At 44.0% G+C, this 25487-nt stretch overlaps 2 protein-coding genes across 4 annotated transcripts in view; one reads left to right on the top strand and one right to left on the bottom strand.

The window, feature by feature from the left end:
• The window catches only part of SEL1L3 (SEL1L family member 3), a 40748-nt gene extending 30120 nt beyond the window's left edge, over positions 1–10628 (bottom strand). The window contains exons 1-4 of one of the 3 annotated variants that reach the window (XM_035113502.2): positions 10416–10628; positions 8321–8888; positions 5919–6045; positions 2383–2504 (exon numbers count right to left, since the gene is read on the bottom strand). In XM_035113502.2, the coding sequence (XP_034969393.2) occupies positions 2383–2504; positions 5919–6045; positions 8321–8888; positions 10416–10490 (892 nt within the window). In that variant the 5' untranslated portion in view covers positions 10491–10628. The remainder of the gene's footprint in view (positions 1–2382; positions 2505–5918; positions 6046–8320; positions 8889–10415) is intronic. The other 2 variants (XM_060278936.1, XM_060278937.1) reach the window with 2 other exon arrangements.
• A 6800-nt stretch (positions 10629–17428) lies between these two features.
• SMIM20 (small integral membrane protein 20) lies at positions 17429–24326 on the top strand. The gene is made up of 3 exons (XM_035113858.2): positions 17429–17610; positions 21069–21125; positions 22097–24326. Exons 1-3 carry the CDS (start codon positions 17502–17504, stop codon positions 22132–22134), a joined length of 204 nt encoding a protein of 67 aa, XP_034969749.2. The 5' UTR covers positions 17429–17501; the 3' UTR covers positions 22135–24326.
• The last annotated feature ends 1161 nt before the right edge of the window (positions 24327–25487 follow it).

Here is a 25487-nt window from a genome sequence, read left to right as displayed (position 1 = left end):
ACATAGAATACAACAAATGCAACTATAACATTAAATATAAAATCCAGCTGAGTGCGTCAAAGTCACCGAGTGTTTCCAGAATATTCATTGGGTCCAAAACTGCCTAGGGTCAGTTCACACAAGGTTCACACAAGTTACATACTGTAACTGCCTCAGGAAAGGACGGGGGTCCATACAAAAGATAATTTCAGGGACATGGTACTTTTGCATCGGTTGTACACATGCAACTGACTGCCATTTTTGAGCAGCTACAGTTGTGTGCTTTGCGGTCACCGCACAAAGGTGAGTTTTACAAGAGTGAGCTACTTTTTTCTATAGCTTTTATTAATTTTTTCAAGATATTCATTTAGACAACCTTACATCAATGACTTCATTTTGCATAACATACATCCCTGCATATTTTACATTAATTAAACCATTCAGTAATCTATTATATCAAAACTTATTTACGCTGTTGAAGTTATCTTAATGCTACCAGCGTTTTTAAATGTACACACTTTTCACCCAAATAATCGGTAAAGGTTTTCCACTCTTGTGTGCTTTGGGGTGGCTGCACTAAAGCTACTTGCAAGTGTGAGCTTCTTCACACAAAGGATGGCTTGGCATGAGCTCGGTGGCAACAACACACACTTCTGTGAAGACTGAATCATAGAATCATAGAGTTGGAAGAGTCCAACCCCCTGCCAAGCAGGAAACACCATCAAAGCATTTTTGACATATGGCTGTCAAGCCTCTGCTTAAAGACCTCCAAAGAAGGAGACTCCACCAAACTCCTTGGCATCAGATTGAGAGCACATCACAGACAAAATGTCCCAAAGACACTGATAAAAAGTTGTCTAGCTGAGTGTTTCTCAAAGGGCAGGTCTATCCTGCAGTCCTTATCAGTTTTATACCTCTTTAACGTCATGGTTCCCCACCCGGCAAAGAATTTTAGTTTGGTAAGAATTCTATGAAAGATCTGTTACCATCCTTCACAAAATTAGGCTTTCCAGAGAAAAGGGTCCCAACTTAAGTCTAGAGCAGTGGTTCCCAACCTTTTTTTTTTTTTTGGCCATGCCCCACCTAAGCATCTCTAAAATCCTAGTGCCTCCCCCCCCCCCGGTGACATATAATTTTTATTATTCAAAAAGTGAACTCCTATTCATGTGGAGGAAGCCTAAAAGGCAACTAACTGTTAATAGCTCATTCTCAAATTGCCCCCCTTAAAAATCAAATTGCCCCCCCTGTGGGGCATGTGCCCTACGTTGGGAACCATGGGTCTAGAGGGTAGATGTAGCAAAAGTCGGACGCGGGCTCTCCTTTGACAGTGCAGGCTTCCTCCTTTGTGTGTTTTGACTAAAACAGTACAGTTGTGCCTCGCAAGATGAATTTAATTTGTTTCAGGACTCAATTTGCCCTACGAAAAATTCGTCTTGCGAGTCGCGGTTTCCCATAGGAATGCATTGAAACTTAACCAATGCGTTCTTATGGGCTCCGGGGGACTGGCGGCACCATGAGACGAAGACGAAGCGGTGGCCATAGAAAACCTCGCCGTCTTGCGAGTCCCTCGCACGACGCAAAATCTTTCTTCTTGTGAGTTTTCCGTTGCGCGAGGCATTCGTCTTGCGAGGTACCACTGTACTTGAATATTCACCCAGCCATTGCCAGTTCAATCTCTCTACAGTAGTCTGTATAATGCAAGAGCCTGCCGTTTTCCACTCTCTGTGTTAGTGTGAGTGCTCGGAGGGGTAGGGGGACCATAGAATCAAATGCCTCTTTTGCACATACTTCCCCCCCCCGCCCCCATACAATCCTATGGCCCTGTTTGTTCCCTTTTCCATCCATTTGACTGCCCTTCTTTGAAGGCTAGGGAGGATTTTGAATAATGATGTGGATTAAATTTACTTGAGAGAAGGCATTACAAATTAAATTTGGTTGTCTTGGTTATAAGTTGCTTTGGGTTGCCTTCAACAAGATAAAGTGGCATAATAATAATAATAATAATAATAATAATAATAATAATAACAATAATAATGGTTTCCCCAGCCACTCTGGGCGGCTTCCAACAGAAACATTAAAATACACTAATTTCTTAAAGATTAAAAGCTTCCCTAAACAGGGCTGCCTTCAGATGTCCTCTAAAAGTCTGGTAGTTGTTTTTCTTTTTGACATCTGGTGGGAGGGCATTCCACAGGGTGGGTGCCACTACCGAGAAGGCCCTCTGCCTGGTTCTCTGTAGCTTTGCTTCTTGCAGTGAGGGAACCGCCAGAAGGCCCTCGGCACAGGACCTCAGTGTCCGGGCAGAGCGATGGAGGTGGAGATGCTCCTTCAGGGATAATAATAATAATAATAATAATAATAATAATAATAATAATAAATTCTGTCTGGAGCCCCCCCCCTTACCTTCATTCGTTAGAAACACAGCAGGAGTACTGTACATTTCCTCAGAATCAATGAAATACAGTATTCCACACAGTGGTTTTTTGCAGTAACGGAGTAAATAAAGCCAGACCGAAAAAGTAAAGCTGTACAAACAAAAAAGTCTGATGAGAAACAGAATATTGGCAACAAATACAACTTTAACAATATTCAGTTCATTGGTCTTCGGTGTGGAAATAGCACAATTTTATGCTGGCAAGTAAGGGGGGCGGGGAAGAGGAGCCAATTTGGACCATCCCTATTAAAGTAGTTGTATATACACATACATATACATTCAGGCAATCCCATGATTGGGTAAGAGAGGCAGGGAAGCTCTTTGCGCCTAGCATTTGAGCAGAGATGGGTTCAGCCGAGGGAGCCAGGTCTGCACACAAGGGGAAGCAGCAGCTCGATTGGAGAAGCAGAACTCAGAGAGGCTGTACATCTTCCTGAGAAGGCTCCCGGTACAAATATATGGCAGGCAGGAAGCAAGGGTTTGCGTGCGCTAAATCTGTACACCGAGCAGGAAAGCCGCAAAAATGATGGCAACCAAAGACAGGTTCAGAGTTTCCGCCCACCGCTAAACACCTGCCATCTTCATAAAGCATAGAAGTACTGTATATATAACAGTGATAGGCAACCTTTTGAACTTGGTGTGTCAGAATTCGCCAAAAAAACGAGCATAACTCGGGTGGTGTGTCACTTCGAGAAAAAACCCCATAATTTCATGATATTTATAGTTTAAATAACAAAAATGTATAATTGTAATATATAACTGTATTTAATAAACCAAAAACTAATTATTTAACCAAACTAAACCAAAAAACCCTTATTTATCACAAAGTGCCCAGAGTTGTTGAGCTTTTTGGGGGGAGCTGCTGACCAAAGTTTTGGAGGTTTTTTGGGGGGGTGCAAAAGTTGCTTTGCTTTTTGGGAGGGTGCCCCAAAGCTGCTGCACTTTGGGGGGGGGAAGAGAACAGAAATAAATGACGAATAATACCTTCGCTGAAACTAACATGCAGCACTGACATAGTCTGCCAAGGCGCCAAAAAACCCCAGCACAGAACGGGTTAAAAAACGAACGCTGTTACACCCAATCATAGTCTGCCAGAGCGCCAGTAAAAAAACAGCACCGAAAGGGTTAAAAAAACCAATTTCTGGCTACCAGCAACAACAACAACAAAAAAGGATCCGGGTTTTAACAGCGGAGACAAGCTGTAGCGGAGACAAGCTCTAGTGGAGACAAGCTGTAGGAGGAGCGGGAGAACAAATGGGGGAAAAAATACAACAACAACAACAACAACAACAACAACAACAACAACAACAACAACAGCGTGAATGGGCCGATGGGGCGCGTGCCAGCAGTGAGGACTCTGCGTGTCATGTCTGACACGAGTGTCATAGGTTCGCCATCACTGGGTTATGTCAAAACACAAAATCTTGACTCATGAAGGTTAGAACACTCTTATGGAGCATTTGCTCCATTATGTCTGGTGTGTCAAAATTTTCCAGGTGAATTTTTAAGGACTTTAAAAAAATTATTATTCCTGCCCCTTAATACCGGATGCCAAACTGACAGCTCCTCTCTCCTGTTGTCAGGAGGTGATTGGGGACCTCGAGGTGGGCAGATTTACCACTGTGGTCCAATGAGGAAGAAGTGTGTTTCAACATCCTTTGCTGCTCAGCGATACCTTCCTGAGAGGCAATTCCTTTTCAGAGTCCAGCATCGTCATCGGTCCATGAGACTGAGCAACGCCTGCGAACGTGTCGCAGGGCAAATAAAGGTGCAGCTTGTAGAGATTGCAGGAAGGAGAGAATGTACGCAAAAAGCTACCGGGTGCAGTAGTGTAAATATCCGGTAGCTTTCAGAATACAGAATTTGATCGCTATGGTGGCGGTTGTTTTTTTTTAAGCGTTAGTGTTGGGATACCCTCAAAATTCCATACCTGCGTCAATAGCAACTCCCAGGGGCGCATTTAACACTGACAATTGGCTCTGCCATTCACTGGCTATCTTTGCATCCTGCCTGTGAGCTTCCCAGAGGAATCTGGCTGACCACTCTTGGAAGCAGAATGCTGGGCTGGATGATTCTTTGGTCTGGTCGTCCAGCAAGGCCATTCATTCTTATGAATTACACTTTCGGGCCAAGATTTAGCCTCACACTAAAACTTTCACATGTGAAAGGTTTTGGGTACAATATATAGCTTTCATCATGGGAGAAGTTATGGAAAGAGGATTTGAAATGTACAGCATGTTGCACGCTGAAAGAAGATTATATGAAAATGATGTACCGTTGGTACTTAACTCCCAGTGAGTTAGCAAAAATGTACCTATAAGGCGGGTACAAATATCTGCTGGAAATGTAAAGAAAAAGAAGACACCTTTTATCATATGTGGTGGGCATGTAAGGTAACAAAAACATTATGGGAAACGATATATAATGAATTGGAAAAAAATGTTTAAAATAACCTTTACAAAAAGCCAGAAGCTTTTCTTTTAGGAATTTTAAGTGCTGAAATCCCAAGGGAACAGAAAAGATTGTTTATGTATGTGACCATGGCTGCGCGGATGTTATTAGCCCAGAGATGGAAAGAAGACAAAGTCCCTACGAGAGAAGAATGGCAAACCAAGTTTATGAACTATGCCGAAATGGCAAAAAATGACCGGACGAATCAGAAATCAGGAAGACTAGAACTTTAATAAGGAATGGGGGAAATTCATAAAAATTCTTAAAAACCATTGTAAACAGTTAAATTCGTTAGTGGGATTGGAATAACCCTTGTAGTGCAATGAGAACTATGGATGTAATGGAGATATATATTTTTTGGATTATTACAAAAGATGCAGTAGGAAAGGTTTAACACAGGCTTCCTCAACCTCGGCCCTCCAGATGTTTTGAGACTACAATTCCCATCATCCCTGACCACTGGTCCTGCTAGCTAGGGATCATGGGAGTTGTAGGCCAAAAACATCTGGAGGGCCGAGTTTGAGGAAGCCTGGTTTAACAATATGGGGAGGAGGAAGGTCCAGGGGATTTGTGTTTTTATGTAATATGTTGTGGTGTGAGTATAAATTTTTATATGGAAAATCAAATAAATAAATTTGAAAATAAGAAGAAACTTTCACATGCTACACACCCAAGTACAGTATTAAGATAGTACTACTGTTGATATGTTTGGCAGTCCGGGGTCCTTTGGAGGAAGATCTGGGGTAAAAATCTAATAAATGGTTTTTTTTAAAAAAAGCTTTCTATCCGTTACACCCCCATGTGTCTCACAAGCTCCACCAGGAGGAACTTAACATACAAAACCTGGAGGGAACCAACTGAAGATTCCTCAGGGGAGGGGAACTGCATAAAAAAGCCCCACAGCACCCATATAATTTATGACATTTTCCATGACAAAACAGGATTCCGACAAACAGAAAGGCAGCCAGAAGAGGGAGACAGTTGGAAGGGAAAGAATGCATGCTTTAAAAGTGCAAAGGCAGTTATTTTTTAGGGCGTTTTAAAATTTTCTTACTTTGGGTAACCGTTCTGGCGCTTTCTGATTATTTCAAGCTCTCTGTTCTCAAATTTCTGAAACTTCTTCACAATTCCTGTCATCTCTCCACTGGAGGCGTACGGAAAGCTGAGGATCTCAACGACGTCTGCAAAATGCAATCATTCTTAATATGCGGGGAACTGCAAATAGCTGGGAGTTGTAGTCCAAAAGATCGGGAGGGCACCAGATCGGGGAAGCCTACATGCCCTCTTGCCATATACAGCTCCTATTTCTATGCCAGTGCACAGCAAAAACACTTAACTTTGCAACACGGGACATATAATTGAACTGCTTTGTAAATAACGGAGGTTAGGGTGAGAATATCTTAACATCTCCCTAGTTTATAATAGGATAAAAAGGTAAAGGGACCCTGACCGTTAGGTCCAGTCATGGATGACTCTGTGGTTGCGGCGCTCATCTCACTTTACTGGCCGAGGGAGCCGGCATACAGCTTCCAGGTCATGTGGCCAGCATGACTAAGCCGCTTCTGGCGAACCAGAGCAGCACACGGAAACACCGTTTACCTTTCCGCTGTAGCGGTACCTATTTATCTACTTGCACTTTGATGTGCTTTTGAACTGCTAGGTTGGCAGGAGCTGGGACCGAACAATGGGAGCTCATCCCATTGCGGGGATTTGAACTGCTGACCTTCCAATTGGCAAGCCCAAGGCTCAGTGGTTTACACCACAGCGCCACCCGCGTCCCAATACACCAGTAGCTGGGCCTTATTAAAACAACTGTTCTGGCAATGAAGTGCTGAGGATGAAGGCAACAATGGCTGGACCATCGCAAAGCAGCAATGCCAAATGATTCAGAACATTGCACTGGTAGAAAGATGTGGGTGGGCCTTTGTAAGCCTTGTTTGCTACCTACAAAACAGTATAATTGTACTAAATTGTTGCACAGCGCAGCACTGGGCAGGGAAAAGCCACATCAGATAATCCCGCATTCCATTACAATTATATAATTCTACATTGTTCATAAATCTTTGCTAATGAGATCACGCATGGCAGGCAGTTTAATAGGTTTGGCACCACGAGTTCAGCTTGGAACTTCACTGCAGGTGAGTTTTATGCACCATTCCAGTCACATTATCTACGGGATCTAGGTTCCAATGCAAATTTTTGTTCTTGGTAGTGTTTACAAGTAGAGATGCATGAGATATCGTTCTGCTGTTTGCACACCAGGGTTTGTTCATGCTTCTTCCTGTCCTGCCACTTTCTCCCAGTTTACGGCTGAATCAGAACAAACGTCAATTGGTTTCCCCCAACATGTGTTCCGATTCAGCGGGAAACAGTGGGTTTTCCTGGGGGAAGTGGCGAGACAAGCAAAATACCTCTTGGAAGCAGGAAAAACTCTTGAACCTGTAGTGTGGAGGAGCCCTAAATGGCACAGCTGCTTTCATATCCCTCTTACAGAGCCAGGGTGAAGTTCCTTTTCATTCTGCCTGGCAGTTTCAAAACAAGTCAGGATCTGAAACCAAGGTCTGATTCTAGCTTGTTCAAACAAACGATCAAATAAATAACCCACAGTTCCTTGAGTTTGGATGTTAACAGAGAACAGTGGTTTGTTTAAAAATGCAAATGAAAGCTTCCAATCTTCTCCTTGCAGACATGAAGAAGGAGAGGAGAGGGAACTTGGGAGCCTAAAAGCTCATGCAGAATCATTCACATCACTTGGTTTGCCAATAAATCTGAAACATTGACTAATATACAATCTCTATGATATTGCAAGTGGGAGTTTATTCACATACATGCCCTCGGCTTTAACAATTTCATGTGGGCAGGAGCGATACCTTCAGAAAACTGAGAAGGAGGAAGATCAGATACAGACGTACCTTGGAAGTAAAAACGGAATCCATTCCGGAAGTTTGTTTGACTTCCAAAACATTCAACTTCCAAGGCGCGGCTTTTGATTGGCTGCAGGAAGCTCCTGCAACCAATCGGAAGCTGCGGAAGCCCCGCCAGACATTTGGCTTCCGAAAGAACGTTCGAAAACCAGAACAATCACTTCCGGTTTTCAATCGGTTGGGAGCCAAAACGCTTGGCAACTAAGCCATTAAAAAACCAAGGTACGACTGTACTCTGTTAGGGCAATCTGTCGTCTTTCAACTCAGAGGCTTCCAGATGTCCCATCCCTCTAAGAAAAGCAGTAAGGAAAAGACTCTCGAAATGCTCAGTTAAGGACCTTTGTGACACCATCAGCCAGTAGACAGTTCTACTCCCTAAGCCCTCCCCTAATATGCCTGAAAAACCCACATGCAAAATGTCAATCGAGTCCAGACTGCAGATTTCAAAGATACGCCACCGGGTGAGCACCTTGTTACTCGCAAATTCATTCACACAATGTGCTGTTCCGGTGCACATAAGAAAAATACTTACCATTCTCATGAGGACACCAACGCATTATGTTTGCCTGGAGCCTCCAGGTATATTCCAAGCTCCATTTCATACACACTCGGTGTTCTTTGTAGGGACGTTCGAAAGGTGGAACGGACTCCAGCAAAGTGTAGTCCTTTGCAATAGCCTGCAAGTAGCCTTCCTTTTGTTTACCACGGGGCATCCCTCTTTGTTTGTGAATAATCCAAGCATATAGTATCACTGTGTGTACGATGATGGAGCGTCTGATGAAATAGTCATCTCTGAAAACCATGCTGTTTGGAAATTTCAAGTTCACAGTTCTGTTTCTAGTGGTGTGGAGATGCTTGTCGTTCTCCCACCTCTCCTTATAGACGGACACAGCAGTTCTGAATTCCAGTGACGCTATGGCTTCTATAGTAACAGTGCAAGGTTCTGAGCATAAATAGTCAATGGAGATTTCAGTATCGTTGAGAACTCTTTTGTTCAAAACATTCAGATGAATGAAATCTTCATAAAATACATCAGGTTTGGGCTGGGGAGTGACAGGTGTTGTCAGCAATGTCTCCTTTCCAAAAGATGGCACACTTTTCTAAGGGGGGGGGAGATGCCATACGTTAACTTCTTTAATATTTAAGGGCAACTGATGCAAAAGTGAACTTTAATTACAGCAGTCGGGAAATTAAAAGACGCCTGCTTCTTGGGAGAAAAGCAACGACAAACCTAGACAGCATCTTAAAAAGCAGAGACATCACCTTGCCAACAAAGGTCTGTATAGTTAAAGCTATGGTTTTCCCAGTAGTGATGTATGGAAGTGAGAGCTGGACCATAAAGAAGGCTGATCGCCGAAGGATTGATGCTTTTGAATTATGATGCTGGAGGAGACTCTTGAGAGTCCCATGGACTGCAAGAAGATCAAACCTATCCATTCTGAAGGAAATCAGCCCTGAGTGCTCACTGGAAGGACAGATCCTGAAGTTGAGGCTCCAATACTTTGGCCACCTCATGAGAAGAGATGACTCCCTGGAAAGGACCCTGATGTTGGGAAATATTGAGGGCACAAGGAGAAGGGGACGACAGAGGACGAGATGGTTGGACAGTGTTCTCGAAGCTACTAACATGAGTTTGACCAAACTGTGGGAGGCAGTGGAAGACAGGAGTGCCTGCCGTGCTCTGGTCCATGGGGTCACAAAGAGTCGGACACGACTAAACAACAACAACAACAACAACAACAACAACAACTATATTGCTGTGCTATGGCTTTTGGGGAAAATGTACAATAAAATATTGGTTTCAAAAAGGAAGAGGGGAATAGGAAGAAGAGGAAGAAGAGGAAGAAGAGGAAGAAGAGGAAGAAGAGGAAGAAGAAGAAGAAGAAGAAGAAGAAGAAGAAGAAGAAGAAGAAGAAGAAGAAGAAGAAGAAGAAGAAGAAGAAATAAGCACAACTTGCAGACTTAACATATAGAATAAGAGAACAAGAAGAACATACGTTTAAAGAAGATTGGAAAACGTTTATTGAATATATGGGAAATAGTTGTGTACAGCTGAAACCACTGGCAGCATTAAGATAAATTCAACAGTGTAAATAAGTTCTGATGGATGCAATAATGGAATGCGGAATGCTATAGTTTTTGTAAAACATGTAGGGATTTCTGATATGCAGTGCTTTTTTTCTTTAAAAAATTTTCAGGGGTACTCTCATTTTCCTACTCATGTTGAAATACTGCCCCTCAATGCGGCCAAACTTAGATTCACAAAATGTTTAGGGGTCTGTGTCCCCCCAGAAAAAAAGGCACTGCTGATATGTACAGTAAAATGAACCATGGAAAGAGAAGAAGGGAATTCATTGATATTTTAAGGATGTAAAATGTGTATTTTAGATTGTAAGACAGAAAATGTAATAAAAAATATAGAGGAGGAGGAGGAAGAAGAAGAAGAAGAAGTGGGTGGCATAACTTTGGCGAACCGATCGGCATAACCGATGGCATAACTTTGGCGAAAAAGGAAGAAGAGGAAATGAAGTGGGCGCCAGGCACCCAAAACCGATGGCACAATAACTTTGCCCCCCTCTCCCCCAGGCGAGCACCCACGTGGCAGGAGACCCGAGGAGCCAACTCACCAGGAGCAGCCAGAGGAGGCAGAGGCAACCGGCAGCTGCCCGGAGACGCACCGTGCGCCCCACGGCGCTCTCCATAGCTGTGCCAGCTTCTCCTCCTCCTCTTCCTCGGGGGTGACTTGGCCGAGCCGGGAAACCCTGTCTCGGAGCGAGATGGGTGTGTGGCTCTGTTTGCGACACGGATCCGGCTTCCTGGCGGGCGATGCCTCCGGCTTGGAGGAGGAAGCAGGAGGAGCCAGCCGGGCGCGGCAGGTGCGCCTTGGGCTCGGCGCGCCACGGCGGCGAAAGGAAAACCCCGATGGTGCCTCTAAGCGCGTGCAGAGGATTCCCCCCCCCCCCGCCGCCGCCGGGCGGCTGCAACCAGCTGTCAAGGGGCGACTGAGAATCCTTGCTAATTGGGCAGGGGACCCGAGGGTCATCTAGTCCAACCCCGCGCAATGCAGTAATCTCAACTAGATCAGACATGGCAGGTGGCATAGGAGCCAACTCTTTCGGGCTGAGGTCCCTTCGCCCCCCCCATAAAATATTCGAGGGGGGTTCCCCCCCTCCGAGTGCCATTCAAATGGCGTGTGGGCGCTGCGTCTTGTGGTCGATTATGCGAGGCAAGGCTTACCTGCTCCCTTCCCAATATTTTAGTTCAAGTTGGCACCTCTGGCAGGTGGCTACCAAGTCTCATTCCATTGTATTAATGGGTTGGATCCCCTCCCTCTCCCCCCCAAAGAACTCCCTGAGACATTACAGCACCCCTGTGGCAAATCGAAAAATCTTTTTCTGTGCCTCCTGTATTACTGTCGCGAATTATAGTTTGCCCAGTCCTGGTATTGCAGGGGGTTGGGCTAGATGACCAATGGAGTCCCTTCTAAAGCTAAGGGTGTTGGTACGCCGATGGCAGCCCTTTTCTTTATTCTTCTAAGCCAGGGGTCAGCAAACTTTTTCAGTAGGGGGCCAGTCCACAGATCCCGAGACCTTGGGGGCCAGACTATATTTTGGGGGGAAATAATAATGAACGAATTCCTCGCCCCCACAAATAACCCAGAGATTCCTCGGCCCCACAAATAACCCAGAAATAAAAGGACACATTCTACTCATGTAAAAACACCAGGCAGGCCCCACAAATAACCCAGAGATGCATTTTAAATAAAACGACACATTCGACTCATGTAAAAACATGCTGATTCCTGGACCGTCTGTGGGACGGATTTAGAAGGCGATGGGGCTGGATCCGGCCCCCGGGCCTTAGTTTGCCTACCCATGTTCTAAGCCAGGCATCCCCAAACTGCGGCCCTCCAGATGTTTTGGCCTACAACTCCCATGACCCCTAGCTAACAGGACCAGTGGTCGGGGAAGATGGGAATTGTAGTCCAAAACATCTGGAGGGCTGAAGTTTGGGGATGCCTGTTCTAAGGAATGACACGCATGGAGATGTTTAATAGTATGCTGATCATTCTTAAGTCCCACTGGGCTGCCTCTCCTCAAGGGAGTGTGCCCAGGATGGTCGTGTGGAAAATTAAAGGTGCCTCTCCCAGCCATTCAGAGATTTTAAGTTTTTGAGAGATCCGTATGAAGATCATGAACCCCGAAGAGCTACAAAGGAGGGTTGTGGCTTTTCAGTGCTAAAACACCATGCTTTGGGGTGCAGAAAAGTCCCATGTTCGAGATCTGGCACCTTCACCAGCAAGAATGTTACTCACCCCAAAATGGAAAGAAGCAAAATTCCCAGCAAAGAATGGATACAAAAACTTATGGAATATGCAGAAATGGCAAAACTCACCAGAAGAAAGAGAAATCAAGATAACAAACTTTTCTTTATAAAAGAATGGAAATTGTTTATTGAATATTTACAGATAAATAGTAAACGGATAAAAATATTGACAGGGTTATTGTAATAACCTGCAGTTTCATAAGAGTATATATTTAAAGAAGATGAGTAAATGAGGACATTAAGTTAATTTGGATATGCGGAAGGTATTAAAAATAAATTTAAGGAACCGCAGAAAGAAGGGGAAGGAAGTCAAGGTTCAAAATGTCAAAAAGATTGTAAAATCAGTGAAATGTATAAACTGAAAAGTATAAATAAAAATTTAAATTAAAAAGAGAGAGATCTGGCACCTTTACTTGAGGGGGTCTCACATAGCGGGGCTAGGAAAGGCATTTGCTGACAGTCAGAATAGACAGCACTGTGGAAGATGGAGCAACAGGGTGACTCAGTGATAGCCAAACCAGGGAGGTGCTGGAAAATAAGGCTGTGCTTCTTGTAAACAAGGGAGCTGGGATATATGTGCACATCGTGGAGTTGCAGCAGGACCCCAGCCAGAGCATCTTATGGATGTTGTATAAGAGCCTCTAGGCTTCACAATCCATTTGTTTCCAGGGTTAACCTGCCTGGATGTGTTTCCTAGCTGAAGGAGCGGTTTTGTCCGCTGATGACCTCCAATCGCAGACCTGCAACTCTTTATTGAGGTGTAAACTGGTCTGTGAGAATATCCGGAATGGGAACACAACTTAAAACAGGGAGACAGTTATGCCGTATGGTGTGAACTATCTCCTCCTTGTGTGATGCTCTTCTTTCCCCCCAGGTGCAAACCACATTTTAAAAACCACTCACATTTACACATGTCTTCAAGATCCAGATCAAAGCCCCTCCCAACTCTCCAATTCTATGATTCTATGACTATTTTTCCATAAGGAAACAACAGAATGCCAGTCCTTCTATTAAGGGCCAGGCTACCCTGTTTCTCCAAAAATAAGCCGTAGCCATAAAATAAGCCGTAGCAGGATTTTTAAGCATTCAAGGAATATAAGCCATACCCCGAAAATAAGACATAGTGATGGGTGCAGCAGCAGCAATGCCGGCCATGGCAGGAGGAGGAGGAAAAAAATAAAACATCCCCTGAAAATAAGCCATAGTGTGGGTTTTTTTTTTAGGAAAAATAAATATAAGACGGTGTCTTATTTTCGGAGAAACACGGTAGACACAATGCAAGAGATTTGTTAAGAGGAGGAAAGAGAATTTGCAGTAGGGCTGTAGGGAGGTATTTTTAACCTTTCCTTGCAATGTTTTTGCTGTTTAAATCATCACACACAGAGAGCTGTGGCAGACCATAGCTGCGATAGAAACCATATGAGCAACTGCTTTATATGTTTTCCCCTGCAAGGCAAATAGCAGCAGATATGGGGCTGGTTGGACAGTGTTCTTGAAGCTACCAACATGAGTCTGACCAAACTGCAGGAGGCAGTGGAAGACAGGAGTGCCTGGTGTGCTCTGGTCCATGGGGTCACAAAGAGTCGGACACGACTAAACGACTAAACAACAACAATGGGGAATTTAATTAAGGGAAACAGTGCAGAGGGGTTAAAGCCCCCCAGGGGCTCCTTAGTGATCCCTCTCTTGTGGGTTTTATTATTATTAAAAGCAGGAGATATTGTTCACATCAAGCACTACAACGTCTGATTTAGCTCTAAGTGTAAAGAATAATGTGCCATATTTGGTAGTATGTTCTGGATTTTTCTCTGTTTAGATTTTTCATCAAACTGAGGACAAGTATCAAACTAAAGTAGAAAACAATGTTAAAAAAAAGGAATCACTCCCTTTCATGTGATGGGAAGTAGTAAAAGAGAAAAGATTTTCCCCTTGAAAAGATTTTATCCAGCCTCAGTTGACTTTATGAGAGGCTTGAACCGGTTGAGCAGGAAATGCAACCATATTCCACCACAGGAGCAATCTTCTCATATTCCTGGCCTTATGCCCTTCAAGCAGCCCCCCCCCAGCTGCAAAAACAACCAATGTTGCAATTGTGTACCCTAAAATGTGCATTCCCATTATCCCCGCCCCACAGACATTTAATATACAGTAAAATTTAAAATGGGGGAGATAGCATAGAACAGTGACTTGTCAAAGTGTGTTCTGGCATATGCTGGGGTTCCTCAGCTGCTTATAGGTTGTGATGATTCCCCAATGAAGAAGACAAATAATGGCAGGCAAGGTTCACTGAAAGACAGCTTGCCTATCCATTTTCTCCTGCGATATGTGTGCTGCGATATGTTAGGCATTTTGTGGTTTTATATCTTGATTTTATTCTGTGAATCACCTTGAGACCCCTGGGTATAGGGTGATATATAAATTCAATAAATAATAACAATAACACTGCATCTGTTCCCCTCACTCCCCTGCCCTCCAGCAGGGCAAGATCTGCTCTGAAAACGAATCCTCGCCAACCGCAGGGGGGGAAAAAAACCTGGGGAACAACAGCCTGCAATCTGCTGGTCCCCCAGAGGAAACCTACTGGTCCTTCGTTCCCCCTTTTCTTGGCTCAGGGAGTGTGTCCCCCCCCCAAGGCAAACAAAACACGTGCTTGCTGTCATGGGCGTAGGCAGGGGGGGCAGGAGGGGGCAGCTGCCCCCCCCCAGAAGCAAAAAAATTAATGTATTTTACAGACCCTAACCAGCACTTTTCCCCTCCAAAAACTGAAGTGGAAAGGGCTTTGCTTTAGCAAGAGCAGCTAAGTCTTCGCTTGCTGGGGGGGGGGACACAGCAGTAACAAAAACACATCAAATAAATAAAGCAAAGTGGCTACCAGTAGTTAAGCAGTTAAGACAATGGAGCATATATCCCCAGGCAAGATTCGATAACTGACCATTTCACCCTATTGTTCTTAAGTGGGAGTTGTTAATGAGCATTCAGGAGCATTAAGAGTTCTATTGGTGATTTAATGAGGGTGCAGACTCAGAGGATTCAATTTGACTAAGGTGGCTCTGCAAGGCTAAAAAGAAGTGAATAAGAAAGGGGGGAGGCTGTAGCTTTGACAGACACAGTGATGTTTATAAAAAGCATTGGTGTTCCAGTCTGCCCCTCCTCCTGCATCTGTATACTGTAAATCAGGGGTGGCCACCTCCCAAGAGACTCTGATCTACTCAGAGTTTAAAACTGGGGGTGATCTACCCCCTTTTGGGGGGTTCAGGTCAAAGCTGTTGAGTTTTTTTTAAAGGAAGGGAAGCTTCTTTTAGGAGGGAGGGAGGCCCATTTTTGTTTAGGGCTTCAGGTCATAGTTCAACTTTTTTGAGGGAGGAGGAAAATTTTGGGTGAGCTTTTTTTAGGGGTGCCAGTGACCTACCAGTGATCTACTGGTAGATCACAATCTACCTGTTGGACGTGCCTGCTGTAAATCAAGCAGAGAGAAAGCTGCTTACAAGGCTCCTGTACATGCAGAGTTCCAGCATCACAGCGTCACCCAGAGGCACCCACAAATATGAGTTATCCCTCTCTCTATTTCTTCCTTCCTTCCCTCCCTCCCTCTTCCATCCTTAATAAAATACCGGGGGGGGGCAGATAAGCCCCTCATAGAAAGCCCATCAACATGGGGGGATGACTCTTTCAAATACGGTATTTACCAGTAATTGGGGGGGGGAGAGGCACCTAGGCCTCTAGGAGTTGGCTGCTATGCCTAGGAGTAGGACAATTCAAGAAAGCAGAACGATGCATATGGTATGGTAATATATCAATAGAATCATAGAATTGTAGTCGGAAGGAACAACAAGGGTCATCTAGTCCAACCCGCAGCAATGCAGGATTTTTTCCCTAAGGTAGGGCTTGAACCATGGTTGAAATATTATGCTGATATGCAGCAACGCCTTGGAGCCGTCGTGGCTGCGGCCATGCCTTGCCCCGCCCTCGCCCGCCCTTCCACCCCCTCTCGCCTGCCCGACCCTCCTGTCCTCTTGCTGCAGAGTTCCAGCATCACAGCGTCATCCAGAGACACCCACAAATATGAGTTATCTCTCTCTCTATTTCTTCCTTCCTTCCCTCCCTCTTCCATCCTTAATAAAATACGGGGGGGGCAGATAAGCCCCACATAGAAAGCCCATCAACATGGGGGGATGACTCTTTCAAATACGGTATTTACCAGTAATTGGGGGGGCACCTAGGCCTCTAGGAGTTGGATGCTATGCCTAGGAGTAGAACAATTCAAGAAAGCAGAATGATGCATATGCTATGGTAATATATCAATAGAATCATAAAATTGTAGTGGGATGGGACCACAAGGGTCATCTAGTCCAACCCCCTGCAATGCAGGATTTTTTTCCTAAGGTGGGGCTTGAACCATGGTTGAAATATTATGCTGATATGCAGCAATGCCTCGGAGCCGTCGTGGCTGCGGCCATGTCTTGCCTCACCCTCGCCCGCCCTGCCACCCCCTCTCGCCTGCCCGACCCTCCCGTCCTCTCTAGCCAAGCAGGGTAGCCGCCAACGCTACCAGCCCCAGAAGCACAAGGTGGCCGCTGCTGCTGCCGCCACAATATCATCAGGCCCGCTGGCCCTTTAGCCCCGCCCACTTCGTGGCCCCTCCCCTTCCGTGCCTTGGCCCCGCCCCTGAACGACCATGGCTTGCCCCCCCCCCCTAGTTTTGATCCTGGCTACGCCTCTGCTTGCTGTTTCAGAAATGGTTTTCAATTTAAGACAGTGCCATTAGTTTTAGCAAGTTAGTGAAAGGCTTCTCCTACATGGATTTATTTATCAAGGTGCTGGGAAAACTGAGTGTTCATTCTGGTTTGTTTGGATAGAAGAGCCTGCAGGATCAGGCCAGAGGGACAGCAGCTTCCCCTCCCAGAGGAGCAGCAAGCATTTATATGCTCAGGGCTGCTCCAATATGTTGCCATCGCTTTCTACCAAGGGCAGAAAGAGCGATTGTGCATCGATTGTGGGGAGTCTGGCTAGATCATGGATGCGCCCTTCAGAAACGTGCGCCCAGGGCAAATTTACTAATATGCATTAGTGAGGATGCCACGGGCTTTTTTTATTTCCTCCTCTGGAAATCCCACAATAGTTGCATCCCAAAATAAGAGGAGAATTTCCAAGGTCCCCTGTGATTAGAATCGTTGCACCAGAGACCTGCAAGCTAAGGCAACTTTAGGTGGCAAGTCTGCATGTCGTTTCGCGGACTTGGGTTGTTTCCATCCGCCGCCGCCAGGGGGCAGTCAAGGGAACTCGTTGCTCCTCTGTTCCGAGTCCGCTCTTCGCTCCCGGAAGCAGAAGGAGTTTCCTCCGAGGGCGGAAGGGGAGAGAGGTCGTGCTCGGCTCCGCGGCGTCTCCTCATGGCTCGCGTGCCGCGCACGCTGCTGATCTTCGGCGGCTTCGTGGCCGTGGTGGGGGCGGCCTTCTATCCCATCTACTTTCGGCCCCTGACGCACCTCGAGGAGTACAGTAAGTCGAGCGGGGAGCGCATTCTGCGCACGCGCGGCATTCTGCCGCTTGGCCGGAGTCCCGCCCCTGTTCGAATCTTAAGAAATGGGAAGCGGCCGTTGGCTGCGCGCGCAGCTTTTCCTCAGAGCGGCCTTTTCTTGCCTCCCCCTCCCGCTCTCCGCTTTACCTGACACGGGAGCAGAGCTGCACATGTGAACCCGAGATCGAGGGTCTTGTCACGGACCCAGGTGCAAGGAATGGTTGGATGGCAAGCCGCTTTGGGCGCTATGAAGAGAACTGAGGGACTCCCTGCCTCTTGAGAAATCAGGCAGGCGCCTTCGCTGTCCTTTTTTTTTTAAGCCGCCTGCTGACAAGAATTCTTATTATAGAAAAGCCTATCCAGGTGCTCAGAAAGCTGAGGGGATGTTTGATCCTTTAAATAAAAAAGTATTTCTGCTTTTGTGGGTTGTAGGGTTGTAGATTCCCCTCCTCAGTAAATAATAATAATAAAGTAGGGTTGTAGATCTCCCCCCTCATAATAATAATAAAGTAGGGTTGTAGATTTCCCCCTCAATAATAATATTATAATAATAATAAAGTAGGGTTGTACTGTAATAATAAAAATAACAACAACAACACTAATATTTGCTATTATTATTTCAGTGAATCTACTCCGCCTACAATTTAGTCAAACACAGCTCTCTGATTTTGTTACCTTTTTGTTTCAGTCAATGGAAAGCATTATTATTTCAATGGAAACAACCCCCCCCCCCCGGGTGTTGTAGAGGACAGAACATACCACACATAGATTTGTGTTTTGTGGGGTGGGGTATTTGGTGGCCCGAGTTACAGTGGAAATTGGCTTCTTTGGGGAACGCAAGTGAGATGGTCCCCAAAACAGCCTATAAGGCTTTTTTTCTTCCTGCCCTTAGAAAAGAAAAGAAAAAAGCCTTATGCTTGTGAACACAGTGAATGGGCGTCTCTAGTACGTAATATAATTGCTTTATTGTTTGTTTGTTTGTTTGTTTTTTTAAAAAAACCAAACAAAAAACCCCCAATATCCTAGATGAATTACGTCATAAATCTACTTCTGAGTAAATTCTATAATGAAAAGAGCATCAGCCTGCATAGGATGTTGATGGTTCAAGTGTCATGTTTGCCATCACCTAAGATACAACTTCAAATCTCAACTTAGTGGACCAAAGAAGCTTTGCCTTTGAGGAAATAGGAAAGCTCTCTCCGAGGTGCTAATACCGCAAAGCTCATTCACTTATGAAATTCGTCACTTTAACTGTGCAGTCATTGAAAAATGAATGTGCATGCATCTCTAGGGAGAATCGTGGTCACCCCCTTTCCAACATGTGCAAATGCTTGTGCATTCCTTGAGCATGAAAGTGGGTGTGTTCCTCCCAATAACTGATGGGGATGTGGGAGCAGTCCAAATAAATATCATCATTCCTTTTGAAGGAGGGGGGCACCACACAGTATTTCCTTGGGGTGGTGTTCTACTAGGACCGTTTTGGTTTGTGCAGCTGGGACTGTCGTGCTCAGGAATTGATTCTCATATATTAAGTACACAAACAGAAGCAGCAGCATTTATGTTGTTGTTGTTTAGTCGTTTAGTCGTGTCCGACTCTTCGTGACCCCATGGACCATAGCACGCCAGGCACTCCTGTCTTGCACTGCCTCCCGCAGTTTGGTCAAACTCATGTTCGTAGCTTCGAGAACACTGTCCAACCATCTTGTCCTCTGACGTCCCTTTCTCCTAGTGCCCTCAATCTTTCCCAACATCAGGGTCTTTTCCAAGGATTCTTCTCTTCTCATGAGGTGGCCAAAGTATTGGAGCCTCAGCTTCACGATCTGTCCTTCCAGGGAGCACTCAGGGCTGATTTCCTTAAGAATGGATAGGTTTGATCTTCTTGCAGTCCATGGGACTCTCAAGAGTCTCCTCCAGCACCACAATTCAAAAGCATCAATTCTGATGCAGCATTTATGACTAGTACCCATACTCATCATACCATGCTCTCTATACAGTGGAACCTCTATTTGTGACCATAATCTGTTCTGGAGGTCCGTCTGGAGGTCAAAACGGGTCGCTGGGAGAGGCGCCATTGTGCGCAGGCAGCGATTGCCCACTTCTGCCCATGTGCGAACGGCGATCGCCACTTCTGTGCATGCGCAAATGGCGGTCGCCGCTCCTGCACATGCACGAACGCCGGCAAACCCACCAGTTACTTCCGGGTTTGCCGTGGTTGCAACCTGGAAGGACCATAAGAAGAGGCGGTGGTAAGTAGAGGTTCGACGGTATGTGAGTGGGGAGAAGGTATTTCAGTCGTTCAACATAACAAACTGAATATGCTTTGTGTTTTTCTGTTCTCTAATTCTAATCCATGATGATTAAAATGTGTAGTTCAGCTCTGGAAGTAATTTTATTAAAAATAAAATGGGCAAATTGCACAGTCAGTGCTTTCTATTATAAAACCAGCAGAGGGAGCATTGACTAAGGCAGTCTGTTTCCAGAGCCTCAGTATACTAATAATAGTACTGTATTGTAGAAATGAATTGTACATACAGTATAATACCATCCTGACTTTCTCTTCCTTGCTCCCTAATTTGGGGGGGGGGGGAAGAGACTCCTAAAGAAAGAAGGCATACATTGGAAAGATGGTGATAAGGAATAATAAGTAACACGAGGGTGAATATCCAACAGTTGTTCAGAAACTTTAACATTGTATCTGACACAAGAATGTTACAGTTCCTAATGTGGATATTCCTTTCTGTTACAAACAGAGTCAGATGATTAATTGTTGAAGATAAGCAAAGCAGTAATGGTACACAGTTCAGGCTCTTTGGCCCATTTTTTCCTTTTACTTTGTTATCTGATTTAAAAATATTTTCCCAGCATTTTCATTTACTATGATTTAAATGTTTCCTGCCCACCTTGGTAAAAATCCAGTATTTGTTGGTGCTTAAACCAGTAATTCTCAAGCTGTGTGCTGCAATAAATACCTTAAGTAATGAAAGATACTTGTGGGGCCAAAATACCTACCGGTACATATAATGGAGGCTGCATCCTTGATCAACTTACTGCTCTGCCCTTATCTCTTTCTCACCAGCTTCATTGGTTTAAAGTTATTTTACTGTGTCTGCCTGTGCGATAGGATCATTCTGTTACCCTGAACATGGAGCAAAATTACATGCCTTCAGAGGAGGCACATCTAAAACTTGTGGGGAGTCTATACAATAGACTACGCTCCCCACTGCAGATAGTTGCCCTTCATCTTGTGCAGGATGAGGAGGAAGGGGTTGGAAGGGCCGGGTGAGGGGCAGTTTTGAGTCAGAAAAGTGCCTCATAAATTCTTTTGGAAATAGCGATTGAGGTAGATGGGTGTTTTGAGCAGGCTGGTGTCCATCATTTTCTTCCCACACTAAGGGATAAATGTACTTTCTTACCTACTGTAATGTTTTTTGTTTACCAGAAAAGGAGCAAGCAATAAATCGAGCTGGTGTTATACAAGAAGATGTTCAGCCTACAGGTATAGCTCTAAATGCTTAGTTGAGCTGTGTTTATGTATATCTTAATACTGTGTTCCAATTCCAAAGAAGTTGACATGCAAAGGAGTTAATTTAGGAATTCATCCAAATGACCTTTTCTACGTTTCTAAAAAGATTACTTAGACAAGTACAAGGTGAGCCTGTTTCATATAAAAAAAGATGCAACTGGATATGAATGCTTCAATAAAAAGTATGCATGTTGTGATTCAAATAGAAGGGCACCTGTATGTGTTTTTCACTCTGTTCCACCTTTCAGCTACAAGCAGAGGTTATTGTACAAAGATTGGACCATAGCTTTTAAGTATTTTGGTGAGAAGCAGAGTTATGGATACACACAGGTTCCCTTCACACAAGGTCCAGAACATTGTATTCTGTACTAATATGCCTGTGCAAGAAATTCTGTAAGAAATTACCTTTGATCTCAGAAGAACTGTTGAAAATACTGTTCTATCTTTCTTTCATATAATTCTGGTAATAAAGTCACTGTATCTATTTGAATGAGCAATATTCCAACTGGTGTTCTCAATTGCAACAACTTAGTCAAAAATACCCCTTTCTTGAGCAAGATGCTCAAGATGTTCAAATTATTCAGAAGAGGCAGATTATTGTGACTCATTTCAGTCTCCATTCACGCCTAGTTTTGGCACAGAAAAAGTCTTGTTTGCCCTGATGGATGACTTTCATTAGGAGAAACATGGGGTGTGAAACCCTATTGATTCTCCTTGAGCTCTCAGTGACTTGATAACATCTGTATGGTGTCCTATGCATGTGGGACCAAGAAGATCACAGTCCATGTTTCAGAATCTCTTCAGACATGGTCCTTGTCCAGTTGTTATATGTACTCACATGTATAACTTCATGCAGAGAAGCTAGGTTGTAGAGAATACATACATTTATTGACATTACAACAGCCTTCTAAAATGCTTTTTTATCTCTCCTGTTTTATCCAAAGGATTAAAAATATGGTCTGATCCATTTGGAAGAAAGTAAGGACTTCATTGGGTGGGATCTCACCAATGAATGTATTTTCCCTTATTCCATCAGTGATGCACCTACAGTAGTTCTTTGAGTCAACCAAGATCATGCAGAAAAAGGACTCCACACGTGAAATTGTTTTATAATATCACTTTACATAAAGAGCAGTAGCAGCTGCTGGCTCTCAAGAGATAAAGCCCACTTTCCCCCCAGTGATGTAGTAGAAAACGCTGCACTGAATGTTTTCTATTAAGCAAATGGAATAATTGCCTTTTTCTTCATTGGAGGAATGAAGGAGAATTGCTTTGGTGAATGTAGTGTAGACATTACCAGAGTAGATTATGGAACTAATGAGGTGTGAGAGAGTTTTAAATTATGTACATTGATTGTAACATTTTGTGTTGAACTAAACTGTAGTACTGCAGTTCAGTTTTCATGGATTTTTGTTGTTGTTAAGAGAAAAACTCAATTTCAGATAACTTATTAATGTGTAAACTTGCTGTTCGAAAGTAAAGATTTGAGTGCATTTCTAGTATATAAATCTTTTGAATGACTTTACATATCTTTTTGTCTTTTCCTGGAACTTCTGTAAGTAGTTCTTTTCATAGAAAACTTGGCAATGCTTTTAATTTTTTCTGCTAACCTGGTTTCAATTTGAAACTGCAGAAATAGCCAACTACTATCTTCTCAAAGGTCACTCTAGTGTCCAGACAGTGGTCCATATGTCATAAATATATGTTGCTGCACAAGCTGACATCCAAATGGGTCAGTTGACACCTTGTAATAATAAGTGTCTTGTCCCTATAAACCATATAATCTGACAAATGAGTAACCAGTTAGATACAAAATTCAAATGAGATGCAGTATTGTTGGCAACTGAGTCTAAGCAGAGCAATATGCTTGGCACAGCTTGACTGCAGGAGTTGCCAGAAGGAGGTGTACAAGGTGCCATCCAGCCATTTTAGGGACTCCACTCTGGATTTGTATAGGGTTTACTCCTGAGCCTTCTCTTGAAGATATCCCACAAGCAGCAAAGGTTTGGGACCATAATTTTCTTTCTAGATGAGCAACTTTCCTGGGTTAACAAACTCCATCTGCCCCTTAACTTCCCTCTACGGCACGTGCAGAAACCACTTTATTGACCATTGGACCCACTATTGGCCTTGTCCGCTCAATCTGCCAGAGCCTGTATTCATATGCAGGGGAAGTCCATAACACACTTAGGGTTTGAGACCTATCAGCTACCCTCACCTGGTTTAGCCACCCACTTCAAACTATTTCCAAGGGTGTGGCCACTGTCTCATGCTGACAGCTTCTAGGAGCCACAGGTTGAGAGTCAAGTGCAGGATGGGGACCAAAGGTGGACAAACTACCCTAGAAGGAGCATGATTTGTCCCCAACCCAGAGGTACTACCCCTCCCCTACCCCCCCATACACCCTGATGCAGTATTAAAGTGTGGGAGCTATATTTCTTATTGCTTGAAAACATTTCCAAAACCTTTACTAAATATTTAGTAGGGCTACTATGGACAAATTGCTTTGGAGGCTAGGTATATTTTACTAGTTGACCATTCCTAGATAATAATAAGAGGCTGGTTTATACAGTCTTTTCTCCCCTACCTGGAGATGCTGGCAATTGAACCTTGGAGCTGTGCATGTGTTAAAGGAATTCTGAGGTCTTAACTATAGAATAAATGTTGATAATTGCACAAGGTAAACACACATACATAAGTATATAAACCACATGTCTAAAATAGTACAGGAGAGCAATCCAAAAGACATCTTGGCTCTCCTAAAGACTAAATATTTCCTCTGCCTCCTTAATCCCCCTTGCCTGAGAACAGGTAGGCAGATAGCAACCAGGACAACTTCCTGAATGGATTCCTCTCCTATATCTATGAATCTCCATTGTCATTTTTGCCCAGATGCTCTGCATTGAGGGATGTCTGACAGACATCCTGATTGTCTTACCAAATGCTAATGTTCTCTGTAAACTGTCTGGAACTATGTAAAACTTGCTAAATCCTGAGCCACAGCGACCCTACCTTATGTGTGATGTAATTTCTGACTGTAGAGGGGATGTCCTCCATGCCAAAATGCAAACCCTTAATATAGGTATTTCTTCTTGGTTCTGGGTCTCTTGCCTCCTTGCTAGGAGGTGAGGGAACTCTGTTGCAACAGAAAAATAAAGAGCTGTCTTGCTTTCACTGCTTTCTGCCTCCATCCATTCATCTCTGCCTGATCCTGGACTTAGGGGGCTCAGTCCCTTGGGGAGCTGAGCAGCAAAAGTCAACCACCCCTATTTTCTCTATATCATGGAAAGCAGATGCTGTTAATGAATTCCTGCCATTAAGGATGTAAATCCTTCCAAGTAAAATTAAAATCCAGTAATAAAAACACAAAGGCAGTACTGGAACATAACTTGTCTGGACACGTCAGGTGGAACAGCTCCCAGTGCCATCTTTCTTGCTTCCAAATGTACATTGCCCAATTAACTGTCTTTCAACCATTACACTGCTGTTGAATGGACTATGCTGGGAAAGACTGCTTTCCATTTATACATCTGTGCTTATGGATGTGAAGCTTTCTGCAGCTGATTACCAGTGCCTGTCAATGACTTCGATACAGGATCTCTAGAAAGCAACCACAGATAAAGTATACACATTGCCAGCTAATACCAACTCTTCATAAAGGTTTTATTTTTAAAAAATATATTTTTATTAAAGATTTCTTGAATTACAAAGGTGTGTGCAGTGTCTCTCGCAGTTTAACATGTACTGTATTTCATAAAGGTTTTATGAAAAAGCAAGTACCGTAATACTTTGAATGAAAGTAAAAGCAAATGTCATTCTAAATACATTTGTCACCCCTTTTGATCCTAACAAGAAAATTCAGAGGTGTCGGACGCAAAAGCTGATGGAAAAGGTTCTCTTGTTAATAATGCTTCTCACTAGGTGCAATAGATATTTGAAGGTGTATTTGGCCCATTCTTGGCATGTTCATTATTCAACTGCAGCAACAACAGGTTTTTGTTATGCGAGTGAGTCATCCACAGAAGAGTGCTTCTATTCTATGCAACAAGGATGCAGTGGTGTGCTTTTGTAACCTTCCACAAGTAAATTTCCAGAAAAAAAACATTTCTTTAGCCATGAGCGCAAAACTTTGCATAAGAATATATGTAACAACTGCTGGTGTTCAGGCTCTGAGTCTGATACACAGCAGTACATCTGAGGGGTAAGATAAGCATGTTTGGCCCAAGATGTGTTCAGATTAACAGGCTGAAAGCTGAAAATATATCGCTTGCTTAGCTTGTATTTGTTTTTGTCCCAGAACCACTTGTGGGAGCTTTCTTGCATTGTGCTTTAGCA

Source organism: Zootoca vivipara, chromosome 9 (assembly GCF_963506605.1).
Source record: "Zootoca vivipara chromosome 9, rZooViv1.1, whole genome shotgun sequence".
Taxonomy (NCBI): Eukaryota; Metazoa; Chordata; class Lepidosauria; order Squamata; family Lacertidae; genus Zootoca; species Zootoca vivipara.
The sequence above is the reverse complement of the archived record's forward strand: the minus strand, read 5'-3'. Positions and strand labels throughout refer to the sequence as shown.

Bases quoted from the DNA above. Each gene is read 5' to 3' on its own strand.
- SMIM20 (XM_035113858.2), top strand. From the start codon at position 17,502: ATGGCTCGCGTGCCGCGCACGCTGCTGATCTTCGGCGGCTTCGTGGCC. The intron at 17,611-21,068 runs GTAAGTCGAGCG...TTTGTTTACCAG, and splicing joins GACGCACCTCGAGGAGTACA to AAAAGGAGCAAGCAATAAAT. The intron at 21,126-22,096 runs GTATAGCTCTAA...TTTTATCCAAAG, and splicing joins AGAAGATGTTCAGCCTACAG to GATTAAAAATATGGTCTGAT.